Source organism: Aquarana catesbeiana, linkage group LG07 (assembly GCF_042186555.1).
Source record: "Aquarana catesbeiana isolate 2022-GZ linkage group LG07, ASM4218655v1, whole genome shotgun sequence".
Taxonomy (NCBI): Eukaryota; Metazoa; Chordata; class Amphibia; order Anura; family Ranidae; genus Aquarana; species Aquarana catesbeiana.
The window spans coordinates 264,758,088-264,775,888 of NC_133330.1; the positions used below are offsets into that span (position 1 = coordinate 264,758,088).

At 42.0% G+C, this 17,801-nt stretch overlaps 1 protein-coding gene across 8 annotated transcripts in view; it reads left to right on the top strand.

Moving 5' to 3' along the window:
* The window catches only part of AGL (amylo-alpha-1,6-glucosidase and 4-alpha-glucanotransferase), a 204,577-nt gene that overhangs the window by 107,776 nt on the left and 79,000 nt on the right, over nucleotides 1–17,801 (top strand). For 6 of the 8 annotated variants that reach the window (XM_073593290.1, XM_073593288.1, XM_073593289.1 and 3 more), the window contains 5 exons: nucleotides 1,978–2,181; nucleotides 5,942–6,123; nucleotides 10,865–11,000; nucleotides 13,164–13,287; nucleotides 16,241–16,343. In XM_073593290.1, coding sequence (XP_073449391.1) covers nucleotides 1,978–2,181; nucleotides 5,942–6,123; nucleotides 10,865–11,000; nucleotides 13,164–13,287; nucleotides 16,241–16,343 — 749 coding nt within the window. The remainder of the gene's footprint in view (nucleotides 1–1,977; nucleotides 2,182–5,941; nucleotides 6,124–10,864; nucleotides 11,001–13,163; nucleotides 13,288–16,240; nucleotides 16,344–17,801) is intronic. The other 2 variants (XM_073593294.1, XM_073593293.1) reach the window with 1 other exon arrangement.

Below are 17,801 nucleotides of genomic sequence, written 5' to 3' on the forward strand. Positions count from 1 at the left end.
CTTCATGTGCTCTTCAAAATATTGGCAGGAGTGCTATTGAATGCAGATCATTTTCTCCCAATGTGCCTGCAGTGCAACCCCCCCCCCCCCCCAAAAAAAAAATATAGGACATGCAACAATAATGATAATCATAATGATAAGCATTTCATACCCTGTAAAATAGAATTGAATGCTTTAGCTGGCCATACACAGTTGGGATAGAAATGCATTGATTCCCCCATCCATGCTAAAAGCTGTGGAAGGACGAATCTCCCAGCCAGCTATTGTATTGTGACAGCCAGCGCCTGCGGCTGTCAGAATACCTGGGCAGTAGCTGTAGCTGATTGACTGCAGCCACTGTTGGGCCAGCAATGTTCTGCCTGGCTCCTTCAGTTTTCAGATCAAAGGATTTCATCTGGTTCATAAGGGACTGGCAGAAATTTGCTAAGCAAGTTGCCAGCTTTACACAATAGCATCTAAGCTTGTGCATTGAGGTCATTGGAAATAGTATAGTATTATTTTGTTTTTTCCTGTAAAGATCCAGATCTGTTCTATTTATGTTCTGCCTGATTGCCACACCACAGTAATAACTACATGTTAGGCCTAATCTTAGTGATAACTGGAAACCTTTAGGCTGCATTCATACCTGGACGTTTGGAATCACAAGGGGAATTTTAATGGCACCTTAAAACGCAGTGTGGTTCAGCCATGATTGTCGCCTCAAAGCTCCAGATCCTTTTTTAGGAGACAAGCTTCATGCAATGTGGTTTGGCGCATGATAAATCACAGCAGAACCGCACCACATTTCTCGAAATGCCCAGGTGTGAATGCAGCCTTAGGCTTCATGTACAGTACCCTACACTGGCAGCTCCTAAACTTGAATTTAGGAGCTTTTGGCGTTTTTTGCCAAAGCTCCCAAACTCAACTCCATAAAAGCCTATGTGTCAATGTACACATAGGCTTTTAGCAGAGTTTAGTAGCTACCATGTTTAGGTGAGCTTAACCTCCCTTTCCTGAATGCGGATGAATCGCGTTCAGGATAGGAACGCTTTTGACCGCCGGCCACGGGAAGACGCAAAAATGTGCCATGTTTTTGCCACGTTTTGCAGTTTGCCATGGTAAATGTAGGCCACTACATTAGAGACTACTGGAGGTCACTCCACAAGCTGGCTTGTCTATTCTGGCTGTTTAGGACTAAGCTGACTTCTGACCATTGGAAAGGCTCATTATCACTTCAAGAGATTGCCCAACTCTGGGCAGGAAAATGTCTCCCTGAGCCCTGTTTTTAAGTGCTACCCATAGGATTGTATGGGTATTGCTATTGTGCTTCTGACATTAGTTTATGAAGCATTTGTGAAGATTTGGAAATCATTGTTTGAATTTTTTTTGGATGGCACAGTGTTTTGTTATTATTGTTGCTTTCATTAGGCTTTTGCTTGTATTTGTAGCGTTGCATTAAAAACATAACCAAAATGAAGAGAAGTGCTTTTATTCTATTAGTAAATAACTTAAATCATGTTTTCGATTAAATACATAATTTTAGGCTAGGTTCACACTTGTGCGGGTGGTTGCTGCTGCGGTACCACACCTGTTCCCGCACCCGTAATCAGCCCCAGGCAAAAAGTGCTCAGCAGTTTAGGAGATGCATGGGTTTGTCATTCATCCTAATGGCACCCCCACGCAATGGAAACTGCAGCATGGTTTCCCCACACTGGGAACCACACTGCACTTGCAGTTTTCATGCGGGCTGCATTTTCAGAAAAGGTGTAGGGACCTTTTTCCTGCTTTTTCAGGAAGCATAGCAGCCCATTCAAATGAATGGGCTGCTGTGCCCACTCAAAACGTGGCTCGTAGAGCCACACAAGTGTGAACCTATCCTTAGTGTTTTTTTAAATGGTACAAATCACAGAATAAAATGTGTTTTATTTATAATAAAAAAATAAAGCGCTTACATATTTTATTTATCATTTTTATTATATTTCATTTAATACATTCTAGGTTACAACATGGTGCACTTTACCCCCCTCCAGACTCTGGGTAAATCACGATCTTGTTATTCTTTGGCTAACCAATTGGAGCTGAATCCTGATTTCTCCAGGCCAGGGAAGAAATACACATGGAATGATGTTGGAAAATTAGTGCACAAGATGAGAACAGAGTGGGATATGCTGTGCATCACTGATGTTGTATATAACCATACAGGTGAGAACTCATGTACTGTATATACAGTCATATGTAAAAATGTGGGCACCTATCCCTCTTAGCAGGATCCCCACCTTATGACAATCTGCCAGACCTTCTCTGGTTAATCTACTTCATGGCTTGGATATTGTGTTTCTCAATATAGTTATAGCAGGGACAGATTGTTAGTTATATCATTTATTTTTATAAGGCTTACCTTAATTATAATGCAATCTAACTAAGACTCATATTATTGTGTAAGCTTGTTTTTGTAATTTTGAAACTTAATAAAGGCATAATAAAGACTAATGCCGTGTACCCATGAGTGCAATGTCCGACAGAAGAAGTCCGACGGGAGCTTTTCATCGTATATTCCGATCGTGTGTATGCCCTGTCGGACTTTTTACGTCAAAAATTCTGACGGACCTAGAAAGAGAACATGTTCAGAATTTCGGGAAAATCGGGAAAACTGCTCATCTGTATGCTGTTCCGACGTACCAAAAACGACGCATGCTCTGAAGCAAGTACGAGACGGAAGCTATTGGCTACTGGCTATTGAACTTCTGTTTTCTAGTCCCGTCCTACGTGTTGTATGTCACCTCCTTCTGGACGGTCGGAATTTGGTGTGACCGTGTGTATGCAAGACAGCTTGAGCGGAATTCCGTCGGAACTCCATCGGAAAAACATTCAGAGTTTATTCTGACGGGAAAACCGGTTATGTGTACAGGGCATAAATGGTAACAAAACTGTGGGCACCTATTTCCACCTTCTGCATACTAAACTCAGTAACTCTTCACTGGCTGTTATAACTAAATGACAGACCCTGCTACCTACTATGCCTTCAGAGGAATGAACAGGATGACATATACTCCTCTGATAAGTTGGTTAGTAGATCAATTTAATTGTATATTATACAACAAACTTGCGTATCTCCATTTAAATGGATAGTTAGTTTACCTTTTTAGGAAAAAGGAAAAGTTTAACACCCTACACCCACCTGTCTCCCCCCCATCCACTCTGTACTTACCTCTGTGGATGGTTTCACACAGTCCTGTGCAGTGACCTTGGGGTTTGAAAACTATGCTGTTCCTAATCTTATTTCCCTAGGTATGCTGGGATGTTTTAGAGCGGATCTGATTGGTCAGCGTGATCCAATCAGAACTGTTCTGATTCGTCCTGGCATTTCTGGGGAAGGAAGAAGATCAGTGCACTTTTCAAATACCAGTACGGCTGCAAGGGAGGTGAAACTGTATCATCCACCGAGGTAGGTGAAACAAGGACCAGGGGGGTGGGAAGGGTGTAGGGTGTTCACTTTTTCATTTTTTTCTGAAAAGGTGAACTATCACTTTTAAAGTCATAACTACCTCACTCAGTTTATGTGAACTTCATGGCAGAGTGTTTTTGAATGTATTTATGTAACAAAAGCACATGAGACTGTCACTGTTCCACTTCTTTATTTTATGAAAGATATGTATTCTCAGATTTTTTATATGATTACTGTAATTGTGAATTTACATACTTTTACACTTATGTACAACTGCTTGAGTTCTATAAACAAAGTTTGAGAAATGTGTGAACTCCTGGTTAAATGATATGGGTTATAATGAGTGAGAGATAAAAACCAAAACCACAATAGAAAGGATTCTAGCTGGCTGGAGGATGCTTGTGATTACCTTCAGATTGGGAATTACTAATTACTGACTGACGGGGTACCAACATGCCAAATGATGTGTTTTAGTTTTTTGCCTGTTAGATTCTGCTTTTGACTTAATGATCGCAGTGAGAATCCTGAAAGGGATAAGCAAAGTGATCCTATAAAGATATATTAATGCTGTTTGTCCTTTGTACGAGTTAAAAAAAACAAATTAGCACCTGTCACTGTCAAAAATCTATAACAGTTTTTGCACAGCCTGATTTTCTGAGTTCTATAGCTTTATTTAATTGCTCGAGGTCAGGAGTCCCACCGTGTGCATATTGTGCAGTGTGCAGTGCAAACCATCTTGGAATTGTGCTGATCAAGTCTGGAAAGCACAGCCTGATGCAGGCAGGTCTCACGTAGTCTTTAAACAGCCATTCACACCTGCCCTAAAGCGGAACCTTACCCATAACAACTTGGTGAAAAATAATGTTCTTTAATTTTGGTAGCATAATTATAAATGTTGAATGTATGCGCCTTGCTATAGTGTGCTGGAGGCTGCAATTTAGCCTCTGAACAGCAGTAAATCATAAAGGGGATTTAACGGTTTAAAAAAAAAAAAAACATTTCTGGAATGGGATTGCTAACTGTCACATTTGCTTGCTTCTTCAACCAAACTGTCTACCATCAAATGGCTGGTGACATAGTTGATCACATGTGCAGCATCATGACAATTGCAGATCAAACAGAAGCTTCCTTGGCTGCAAAGGATAGGAGGGCTTAATTCTGCTTTAAGGCTGTCAGCAGATCAGCCTCTACAAACTCGCAGTGCCTAAAAATGGAGAGCAATTGAGCAGGTTGAGACAGTGTATTACTGGATTTTAAATAGTATAGAAAATGAGGCTCGGTTCACACTGGTGCGATGCGAGAACCCTGCAAATCCAGTGCTGGTTCCCACATCACACCTGAATCGAATAGTGATTCACACTGAGATCTGCGAACCGCTGGGGGTGTCAATGTAAAGTTAATGACACCCCCAGATCGCAGTGTGAACTGTAAAATGGTGCAGGAATCAAAGCGCATAGGTGTGACTGTGAACACTCATGCAATCCGATTCCAGTGTGGACCAAAAATAGGGTCCTGCACCATTTTGGTGCGAATGCAATGTGAACTCACATCACACAGACATCGCATGTGATCTGCAAAGCAATGAGGTGCGAATCACATGCAATGTCCAGCATCGCACCAGTGTGAACCATGCCTTATTATTAATGTTTTAATACCCACAAAAGGGGCCAGCCTGAAGTGATCTAGCAGGACTTAAAGTGGAACTTTAGGTATAAATTTAAGTCCTGCTAGATCACTTCAAGCTGGCCCCTTTTGCAGGTATAGCTATGTAATTCATTAAAAATAAGTGTCTATATTGTTTAAAATCCAGTAATACGCTGTCTTGCTCTGCACATGCTCAGTTGCTCTCCATTAGGCACTGTGCAAAGTTTGTAGAGGTTGATTTGCTGACAGCCTTAAAGCTGAATGAATCCCTCCTATTCTTTACTGCCAAAGAAGCTGCTTCTGTTTGATCAGCAATTGCCATGGTGCTTCACATGTGATCATGTATGACACCAGACATTTGATGGTTTGACAATTTGGTCACAGACACAAGCAAATATAACAGTTAGCAATCCTAGCATTCCAGGAATGTAACTGTTTTTTAAAAACTATTAAATCAGTGGGTTTAGTTCTGCTTTAGGATTTACTGCTGTTCAGGGGCTCTGGGCTTCAGCAAAATGGCAACCTCCAGCAAGAAGAAACGGGATGCTGGAGACAATTTATAGCACACACTAATTCTGGTAGCATAATTATTAATAAGGAATGGATTTTCCTTGCTTAAGAAAATTATTTTTTATCAAGTTGTTATGGGTAAAATTCCGCTTTAATTCTCTGACTAAAGTGACAGTGTGAGAATTATACGTGGCCCATGTATAAGCATTGTAAAGTTATATATAATATCATAATATGTAACACTAAATATTTTTCCAATATAGTATAAGCGCTGTTTGTTGGTGCTGTTTTACTGCACTACAATGGTGCCTTGGTGTAATTTATTTTATTTTATTTTATTGTATGTCTTTTTATATTTTACAGCTACCAATAGCAAATGGATTCATGATCACCCAGAGTGTGGGTACAACCTGGTTAATTCTCCTCACCTCAAACCAGCCTGGTTACTGGACAGAGCATTATGGCACCTTACCTGTAAAGTGGCAGCTGGAAAATATGCTACACGGGGACTTCCAGCACTCATCCAAAATGACCAACAACTTAATGTGAGTTAGTTGACCTTACATGCTTTATAGACTTCAGTAGGATCTGACCTTGTCTTTAAGTGGTGTTCCGGACAAAATTATACTTTTTAAATAAAAATACCCCTATAATACACAAGCTTAATGTATTCTAGTAAAGTTAGTCTGTAAACTAAGGTCTTTTTGTTAGTTTATAGCAGTAGTTTGTTATTTTATAAACTTAAAGCAGGCCGTGGCCATTTTAAGTGTGGGCATCTGAAGCCAGACTGTATTTCTTCCTGGATCTCATCCTTGCAGATCTCGCACATGCTCAGTGCAGCGCAAGCAGTGTAATAGGTTTTAGGTCAGGTTTCCATAGCAACGGCAGTGTCAGAGGAAGTTGCCGCCCCTTCCCAGAAGGCATTGCAAACAGGAAATGATGCGATGCGCCACGGGCAGGGAGGAGGAAGTGAAAAATAAATACAGCATATATACAGTAGGTTCTGAGAAAAAAAAAAATTAAAAATATCCAATTCGTTTACAGTGCACAGTTTAGTGAGGGATGCTGAAGAGTTGTAAAAGTGGGTGGAACTCCACTTTAATATCCTTTGGCTATACACAGTAACAAATGAGTACACCAAGCATTCATTTTCAGGCTTCGCAGTGAGGCGATGGAAGGTGCAACACACTTGCTGTACACTGTTTATATCTAGAGGAAAAAATAGCAGTTAGACAAAGCAAACCTATGTAGGGAATAGCAACAGTTTTACATTTGAACCCTTGCATTAGCCCATACGCATGTTTCCCTTGGTCCCTTACTGCTCCATTCAGCTGCTGGAAGCAAAGAAAAATACCCAACCCTTTACGTATAGGGTAGCATTTCACAATCTCTGTTTTCAACTGAAACTTAGAACAGAGCCATTTGAATAGTCTAAAAGAAAGAGGAGAGGGTGGGATGAGTCACTAAAAAGGAGAACGTGGAACACGTGAAAAAAAGGTGTCTAGAGCCCAACCCACTGGCTCCATATAAAATACATAATGTTCAAACACAGTGGGGTCGATTTACTAAAACTGGAATGTGCAAAATCTGGTGCAGCTCTGCATAGAAACCAATTGGCTTCCAGGTTCTTTTGTCAAAACGTTATTGAACAAGCTGAAGTTAGAAGCTGATTGACTACCATGCACAGCTGCACCAGATTTTACAGTCTCCAGTTTTAGTAAATCAACCCCAATGTTTTACAGTTTACTAAGGCTGGATTCACACCTATGCATTTTTAGTGCTTTTTGCATTTTGCAGATTTGCACTACAGAATGTGTCCCATAGGAAACCATGTAAAATGTTCTGTAGTGCAAATCTGCAAAATGCAAAAAGCACTAAAAATGCATAGGTGTGAATCCAGCCTTATGGCCCGTTCACGCGATCCGAATATCGTATGACAGATCGTACAACCTTTTTCGCTTAATAGTTGCAAGTAGAAATTGAATAGGTAAAGTCACGAAAATTCTCGTACAACAGAAAAAAAAAATCGGAAGTGATGTCATGTGTTGTAATGTATTTGTATTGTATTTTCGGACGACAACTATACTGACTAAACGAAAATCGTATGATCTGGTATCGTACGAGGAAAATTTTTGTGCTTGTCCCGTCGAATAATATCGGATGAACTGTCGTGATCGGCTCTCAAAAGTAGTGTACACACGATCCGAAAATCGTATGATTCTTTCTCGGACGACAGTTTTCATATGATATTCGGATCGTGTGTAAAGGCCTTAACTCTATGGGGAGAATTTACTAAAACTGGAGAGTGCAAAATCTGGTGCGGCTCTGCATAGAAACCAATCAGCTTCCAGGTTTTAGCCCTTGTTCACACTGAACACGGATTTGAAATTTATTTCGCATAATTTCAAAGCCGCATTTCAGTACGACTTCGGGGGCGACTTGAAAGACATCTGTGCAGGTTCGTGCACAGATGTCTATTAAAATCGCCCCAAAAGTAGTGCAGGAACTACTTTTGGAAATCGGTGCGGCGCCACAAAGTGGGTATCGCATCGATTGGGATGCGCCTATTGCCAGAAACAGGCTCCGATTTGACATGTGATTTGACCTGTCAAATCGTGCCGATGTGAACGGGGGCTTATTGTCAAAGCTTAATTGAACAAGCTGACGTTAGAAGGTGACTGGCTACCATGCACAGCTACACCAGATTCTGAGTGCTCCAGTTTTAGTAAATTTCCCCCTAAATGATAATAACAATGTTATTTTTTTTAGCCTTAACCATAAAAAATAAAGAAGGAAAATACAGTCAATACAGCTGTACACTTTTATTTTAGGCCTGTCTAGTATGAAGTTATATTTGCATTGACGTCAGCAGATGGAGCTACAGGTGATATATGGATGCTACACTGGTCACTGATCCATTAGCTTTCATAAATCTAGGCTCCTTGCTTGTTTTTATATCAGATATGTTCACGTCAGTTCAGCATTTCATTTCTAGAATGGATGAAACTGTATCTTGAAGCTAACTTTGTGATGCCAGGGTGTTGGAAATAAACTACACTGTTGTGATTGATGTGGCCTGCTGTATGACTGGAAATATACTACTGGCAGGACCAGCTTTGAGTCCATTTATTTACCTGACCAGCTGACCAGGATGGCTTTGAGTCCACTCAGGACCGAAGTGTGATCTTCTTGGCAAGCCTTCTGTGAGTTTGGGCTGATGCATATTGAGCAGCTCTGGGAGAATGTGGGCATGTCCAAATGAAATAAGAAAAGTGAATTCTGTGGGCATAGTTTACTAAAACTGGAGAGTGCGCAGTCTGGTGCAGCTCTGCTAGAAAACAATCAGGTTTTTTTTGTCAAAGGTTCATTGAACAAGGTAAAGTTAGAAGCTGAATGGCTACCATGCAGAGCTGCACCAAATTTTGCACTCTCCAGTTTTAGTAAATCAACCCCTGTATTTGAAATAGCGCGTACAAGATCCTGCATGTTTACAATCATAGTGTAAAGTTTTACAAGCCATGTACATTGAAAATAAAATATAGTCTGCATTTACTTATTGAATTGCATCCTATACAGTGGGGACTGATTGCTTTCTATGGTCAGCAACTTCATTTTGTACTCATTTTCCTTCTGCAGTTTTAGGCTGGGTTCACACCTATGCGAATTGTTTGCGGCTTACATGACATTTTAAAATACGTTCATTTGAATGAGGCTGGTTCACATATGTGCGTTGCATTCACACTTCGCATTGCCCAAAAAACGTGTGCGTTTTCTGGGCATTGCGGTGCGAATTGCAAGCACATTATCTTCTATGGGAGCGCATCTAATTCGCAGATGCATTCCGTTGTGAAAAGGATAAAATCCTGACCTGATCCTGATGTAAATCTGACCTGATACCGACGCAATCCTGACCTGATCCTGACCAAAAACTGACATGAAACGCTGAACAACTTTAGATGTTTCTTTGTACATGTGCACATAACTTATACCAAAACGTTTTAACTATGTGCTGTATGTAATAAAAACCTTGTTATTTTTATACCTATTGTGGAGTATTGAAATTACTTCTTCTCTTTTTTTGCCGGCACTCCCAAAAATCCCGCCAAATAAATCTCCCTTGTCCATAACTACTTTGTCAATTAGCTGTGAAATTGGAGCTTCAATTCGCACCGCACATGTGTGAACCCAGCCTTAAAGTAAAACACCTGTGTAATCGAGCTCTGATGGAAGCAGCCACATATTTAGTGAGTAGATTTATACACCAGCCCAATCATTTTGGGGACACAGATGACAAAGTAGTCTGAAAAATGTTTTAACCCTTTACCGCTCTAGAATGGAGAGGACATTTTTCACCAAAGTTTTGCTTTGATGACCTCAAAGTAGTGTGAGAGCAGTTCCCTTTAAAGTAAACCCGTCACAAAGCATGTAAGGAAAAAAATGTGTAAGAAGATGTTATAGACAACTGATGTACACTTTTCCTATAAATGGTGAGCTTGGCTTAACCCCCTTTAGCTCCCAAGGTCCCCCTGGTGTCCAGTTATGCCACACATAACCAGTCTATAAATTATTGGGGACATTTCCCTTGGTTTCTTCTACCAGAGACAGAACAGGATATCTGTCACTAGAACAGGTTTTCTCATTGGAAGATTTCCCCCCTGTTCCAGTTCCTGTGACAACTCAAACATTTTGGATTTCCCATTCTGTACTGGAGACAGTGGTCACCAGGACCAGTAGAGAGGGTGAATCTCCCCAGGTGGAACTAAAACCGTAATGAAACTTGACAGAAGTGCTAACTTTTCTACAGTCTATGCAAAATTTAATTGACCGTGTGTCTATGCAAAATTTAATTGACTATATAAATTAACTGTCTTTTAAATATTAAATCTAGATCAAGGGATTGTTTAGAAAAGTAATTTCATGTTAGGTAAAGGGCTACTAAAACAGACATTTACCTACAGAATGAAGCCATTAGTGAAATCATTTTGGTCCCTACATTTGCTGTCTAACTGAAAGCAAACTGTGTTCATGTTACTGGTTATTTCGAGCTGGGCCTTGTGTAGTATAATACCCATCCCTTCATGTATGCAATGCTCATATTTAGATACTAGACATTCAGGGGTTGAATATTTTAATGCAGATAGATAGTTGACTTAGTCTCTGGGGCATCTTCCCTTGCAAAGTCAACAACCTATTTTCCTTTAGTAAATCAACCTCGCTAAGATAAAGAAGACCAATGTGTGAAGACCTATATGTGAAATACATCTTTTTTATTTTTTTTCTCTGCAGACTATTCGTGGCATCATATGGGAGGAGATCTACCCCAAGCTCAAATTATGGGAGTTTTACCAGATTGATCTGGCTAAAGCTGTGGAACAATTTAGAACTCTGCTTGCCTCTGGTATGCCACACAGTATCCCTGGTAGTAAGTAGACAGGAAAGATCCCTCTGGGCTGGAGACACAGTTATATGTACATTGCAGGTAGAACACATTGAAAGCACTTGCTTATCAAAGAGATACTTGTTTAGGCTGGCCACAGGTATTAAAGTGGAATTTCAGGCTTTTCCTAACAATACTGAAACCTGCTCCCACCCCCCTTCTAAATCCAATTCTAATTACTTTGTGAGAGAAAAATGCTTAAGCCGGCTGGCTATACATGGATCAAAATTCACCCAGATTAGTAGGCATCAACCAAATTTCGATCCATGTATTGGCAGGGTGGTTGTACAGAAGTGGATTCACCAGTGGACTTCTGTATTACCTCCCTATTGAATTTTTGCTTCTCGAACAGGACAGAGGACTATAGCTGGCAGTGCTGATCAGTTTATTCTGACAGCATCTTTCCACCATCAGAATAAATAGCTAGGAATAGGGGGAATCAAGTCAGTTTTTGTTTCAACCCTCTGGCTCACTGACAAAAATCTGATTCATGTATGAGCTGCCTTATACTTACCTATTCTCAGAGCATTCTGCTCTGGTCTCCCCCCCCAGCAGCCGGCTTCAGGGGAGAGGAGAGATCACCAACAATGGCTAAAATGCCTCTACAGTGACGTCACACATAGGCTTTCTATGGGGCATCTGTTGTTGGCTGTCCCTCCTCTTCCCTGAAGCCGCCACTGGGAGCTGATCATGTGACTGGACTGAAGTGCCCTCAGAATAGGTAAGTAGAATCAACTTCTTTCACAGGGTAGCTTAAAATAGAATTTAGAAGGGGGATGAGAACAGATTTAAGCATAGTTAGGAATAGCCTGGATTTCCACTTTAAAGTGGTTTTAAACATCAGACAAGAAATATGAACAAAGAATATCCCTGTGTAGTGTGTACTTGTTTCAATTAGGAACACTAAGTTCCATTTCTATCTCCTGCTTCTCTCCTCTGCTATGAGCATTAATCACTTCTGACAAGTTTTCCTGACACTGAGACAAAAAAGGTGACTGGGGAGGGATCTCCAGCTGATTGACAGACTCAGCTCTGTTCCTGTGTGGAGGGAGGGGTGTCCCTTCCCTCCAATCAGCTCTCAGGGCTCACCTCACTGAGCTCTGCAGTGGTTGATTTCAGCTATCTGCCCCATCTTTCTGACAGCTAAGACAAGCTTTATAAATTCTAGACTTTGAATGGATGTAGAGAAGAGAAGACCGCAGATAAACGGGTACAACCTATGTAGGAGGATTTGTTTAAAGCGGAGCTCCGCCAAATTTTTTTTTTTTAAAAGTCAGCAGCTACAAATACTGCAGCTGCTGACTTTTAAAACATGGACACTCACCTGTCCAGGGCGCCCGCGATGTCGGCACCTGAGGTCAAACCGTCTCTCGGTCCTCGGGTGCTGCCACCTCCATCTTCAGTAAGGGAATCAGGCGTAAATACCCGCAGATTCTGCGGATATCTATGCGGGAAGTGGGTGAAGATACCTGTATTCTACAGGTATCTGCACCCCCTCCCCCCTGAAAGTGTGCCCTGAATGCAGAGTGCACTGTGCATGCGCAACAACATCGGCTGGAGCTGATGTCAAATGAACGAAATGGCACACGTTTAGATGTAGGTACAATTTAAAAGTCAGAGTTTACTACCACTTTGAAGTTTACTAATAGAATTCAGCAGTAGCTGGTTCTAGTTAAGGTATGGACCTGTCATCTGCCTGCTCAGCAGATCACCCGCTGAGCAAGTGGATCTGCTGGCGGAGTCCGCCCCTTGGGAAAAGCCCTAAGAGCCACAACTTCATTACATAATAAAATATTAGTAGGATAGGTGTGGTGCTAAAAGTTTTTACGACTTTTCTTGTGGTATATGTGTGTGTATATCCACTATACATTGCTGCAATAAAACAGTGGATTGGGTTAGAGATTGTTCAAGAAATGTTAGTCATACCAGTTAGTATAGGTGTGGGGTAGAAAGTAACCAATACTTAGGTCGTTTTCATTCATGAAAATTATTTTCCATCATACTAGTTAAAACGAGAGTACATGTTTATATTTAATGCACAGTTATTAAATGAATGTCACCCCTCAATATTATTTTGGGGGGTCACAGATTATGTAGTCACACATTCCAGTCAGTGGTCTTAAAAGTGTTTGACGTTGTATGTTTTAGGTGCCCAGAAGAAAGGATCAAAAGCAGACCCAAAGAACCTAGTGATCATTCAGGACCCACAATTTAGGCGGTTTGGATCTACAGTGGATATGGAAACAGCCCTCAGCACATTCATACCACACAGGTAAGAGTCAGGCTGGTTTCTCAAAGTCCACTTCTCGTCACTGTGCCTATGAGAAATTTGGAGGTCATCATTGCTGATCTGAGAATAGGTTCTCATTCAGTCACCCAGAAAGCGAAATAAAAGAGTGGTGAGAACTCCTTATCTGCATAGTTCAGGGTTAGGTTCTCAGTGAGTAGCAAAGCCAAAGGTTTATAGCCTAATAGTCAGGCAACTAGCATGAAGTCTGCAACTTTCATATTTGCCATTGTATGGGATTCAGTAAAAAATACAGTAGAAACACAATCTTTGGAAGCGTCAGATTCCTAAAGAATTACTGCCGTTTCTCAGGAAACTGGCAGTAATTAAGACCAGCTCTGAGCTGGCTCATGTAGGTACGCCAGTACTCAAAGTGGGCTGTGCCTGTGCTGGGAAGCTGTCTTGTATTTGACAATTTCCTGCACAGTGCTGTATTTCTTTATCGTACATCATGGGACACAGAGCCCTAAGTAATAACTTAATGGTTATAGGCACCTTCAGGTGATAGACACTGGTATACCCAATCCAGGAAGTTCACTCCCTATATAACCCCTTCTCCTTCCAGGAGCACATCAGTTTTTTCGCCAGTGTCTAAGGTGTTGGTCACGAATGAAGATGTGCTCTGTGGAGCTCCAGGAGGGATCCATGCTGGATTTAAATAGCCTCCATAGACCAGATCCATCCAAAGTGCCACTGAGGCCAAAGTGGATGGTATCTGGGCATCGTATCTGAAGCACAAGGTTTTGCCTGTAATGCCTCTCTTTGTAGGGCTGGACCCCGGGACCCAGGGCTTTGGTCATGCTACATGACCTAAAGCTTTCCTGGTGGGGTAATTTTTACAGGTCCAAGGGAGTGGAACCCCGATATAAAGGGACCCGGTCCTTGAAGGTTTGCTAAACGCAGCCCACAGTGATGGGTGAAGGTTGGATTGTCTGTTAATTCAGCAAATCCTGCGGCGGGGATAAGGTAAGGGAAGAAATTTAGGAACTAAAAAGTCCACCCATGCTTTCTTCTTTAAGGGAAAAAATGTTGTCATGCCTTAATCCTCCACTAGAGGGAGTATATGCACATACCTTAATCTGTTGTCTTCACTGTAAAGCTCAGTGTCCGTCTGTGTGTGGCCGCAGCAGCTTGCGCAGGGGGATTCTTCTCAGGTAAGAGATCTGCCAAAATGTTTTTTTTTCTCCCCCCTGAAGGGATAGAGGGCTAGGGAAACACCAGCGGTGTACCCCCCCCCCCCCCCCCCCCCGCCCCGCCAAGAGGGGTGCGGAGGTCCCGGATTTTGTTCCATCTGTTGTTCCTCATGCTGGCTGGTGTCAGGGGCTCTGCCTCTCTCCCCCACCCCCCTCATGAAGAGAGGGGGCGGGTTTATGGAGGGGGCGGGGCCTAGGCGCAGCGCCGTGCAACGTCCACGAAGATGCACGGCAGGCAAGGATAATAAAAATACAGTTGGAACAGTCTCTCCTCGGCTGACGAGGAAGGAAGCAAGCAGTCTGCACACAGGGAGACAGCAGCTGTGGGGCACATAAGGGTTGCAACTGGCATTCCTGATACAGGAAGGACTTTTTTTCCCAGCACTAGGCTGAACTTAATAGTGGCTTTACTGTCATGACTATGTTCAGCGATTAAGTGCAATTTAATAGTGCTTCCGTTTTTTTGTGCTTAGGACTATGCGTACCAAAGAATACACCAAAAAGACGAAAAAGGTTTCACCAGGCGCTAGGATCTCCAGTTGCATCTCCACACTGTCATCCTCGCCTGAATTATGGCAAGCCGGGGTGAGCCATTGGAACAAATTGTTGGTGCAGCTGCTTGTCACATCTCAGCCCCTGTATACGTGACTGAAGATGTCCTTTTCTCCACCCTGCAGGGTCTGGAAGGAAGATTAGCGGCTTTAATCTCATCCTCCAGTCAAATGGATAGGAAGCGTGCTAGATCCCCCTTCCCCACTTTAGACCCTTTGCAAGGGGAACAGTGCGCACAGGATGAGGTGTTACCCTCAGGTGATCAGGAGGAAAAACAAACTGATGATTCCTCTGTAGAGGAAACAGCGGTAGATGAACCTATTTCAGCCTCACATTCTGAGAAATTGCTGATACAATCTCTTACGGAGATGGTTCGTTCAACTTTCATGCTACCCCTAACGGAGTCTCCTGAAAACGTGGTTTCTTCCTTGGGGTCCTTAAAACCTTCACAGCCTTTGAATGCGTTTCCTGTCCATGCATTACTAGAACAGCTTATTTTTGCTGAATGGGATCACACGGATAAGCATTTTCTTCCTCCAAATAGATTTTCAGTTCTCTATCCCATGGAGGAGAAATTGACCAAAAAATGGAAAGTACCAGCAGTTGATGCTACGATTTCCAGTGTGACTAAAAACCTAACTTGTCCAGTAGACAATGCACAAATGCTTAAGGATCCAACAGATAAAAGGTTGGAATTCCTATTAAAATCTGCTTTTTCCTTGGCAGGTGCCGTTACTCAGCCTGCAGTCGCTGCAATAGGTGTCTGTCAATCCCTAAAGGACCAACTTAGACAGGCCCTTTAAAGAGGTTCCTGCACAACAAGCCCGGGAATTGGCCAAACTACCAAAAGCATTATGCTTTGCCATAGATGCCATTAAAGATTCTATTCACCAGGCGTCAGCCATGACTAAGGACTAACGTCCGAAACGCGTAGGCTGTTTTACAGCTCTGTCCATGTATTTAAAAAGGGAATACTATTTTGGATGTCATCCTGAGTGCCGACCATCTCTTTCCTTATACTGTACTGATAGATGCATGTGCCTGCATGCAACAGATACATGAATCAGGTGCAAGCACTGACGCTTTTCCTGTTGTGCCCTGATGGAATACTAAAGAATGTTTAGAACACCCTTTATGTGCTTAAATTGTATCTTTCATTGTACTGAATTAGTGTACTTTGTTTACCCCTGTAGTAATGGGCCTGCTGCCATTGAGGAATGCTGTAATTGGTTCCGCAAGAGGCTTGAAGAACTTAATGCTGAGAAGCACAAACAGGTTAACTTCCACCATGAACAGGTATAATTAACATTCCTCAACCACTTCATTACTGGATTCCTTTTCTTTCCAGTGTGAATTAATTGTAGCTGTTTCTCTTTTATTTTAAACAATGTCAGTTTGATATTCAAACTGTAAAATGATATAAATATCTGCTTCTTATATAAGGACAACAAAGCAAAAATTAGCAACAACGAAAAATTAGCAAATGAAATGAGGTAAAGACACACTGAAAGGCAAATTAACTCTTACTCTGCAATGAGGCCCCCTGACCCCCTTATTTGTGCCTTGCCTGCATTCCATCACCACTCCTTCCTCGTGTCACAGTTGGCTTTGAAATCACCAATGTCATACCTCAAGAGAGTGGTGATCTTGCTTTTTGGGTCCTATGACAGTGCTCAGGCCTAGTGATTGACTGTTATGCTCGAGCACTGTCACAGGGAAGGAGGTCACATGCTCCCCCCGCCCCCCCAAAACCCAGAAGTGTCAGGAAGTGTCACTGGCTGCCATGGGGGAAGGAGCAGTAGGAGGAGCGCCCTTAGCATAGGTAAGTATAAAGATTTTTCCGTAATGGGATAGAAAGAATAGGCTTAAAATGTAGGTGGGAGTAGATTTGGGTACACTTAGTGTTTGACTGAACTTCCACTTTAATCTAACCCTTCATATGAACACTAACCCGAACCTTGTCCTCACTCTAACCTAAATGCTTAACCTGACTATAAAGATTAAAGTATAAGTAAAGGCAAAACTTTCTTTTAGTTTTGGATAGAGCGCAGAGGGATTGTCGGTTTTTATTGCTGTCTGGGCCCCTGTTTTGGATAGTGAGGAAGGGTTTAAATCCCTGTCAGGTTTTTACTGCTAACTGGGGCTCCGTTATAGAGAGTGATTCTAGCCTTTCCCTACTCAACTAAAGAAAAGCATTTTTATTTCTGTGTTGTTGTTGGAGAGCTTGCCTTACTTCCTGTTGGGGAATTTTCATCAGCAGGAAGGAATTCTGAGGATAACTGTTTTAACTGAGCCTTGGAAATCAGTAAAAACTAGACAGGGGTTCAAATTCTTTCCCACTGCATCTAAAAATAAAACATTTTTTAGTGGATGAATGCTTTTATGGCCCGTTCACAGTAGAATGCTATGAGGGAAACCTCCATTCTGTGTGCATTTCCCGCACCGTATTAAAACCATTCTGCCCTTTTGATCTGTAGTGGGCTTTAGTGCAAAGTTAACGACACCCCAAACACAGTTTGCATACACAGTGCGTTTGCCCGCATCGGATCACGTGGTACCAATGTACCATGTGATCTGGCTGCAGTGCGTTTCCAAGAGTAGTGCATGCACTAATTTTGGTGCAGTTGTGGTGTTATTTCAGCCCATTCAAAATGAATAAGCTGAAATGGCACTGCTCAGTACTGTATGTGAATCGCACAGGAACTCTAGCCTTAGCCTTAGTATAAAGTGCAGGTACCTCAGGGTTCTGTACAG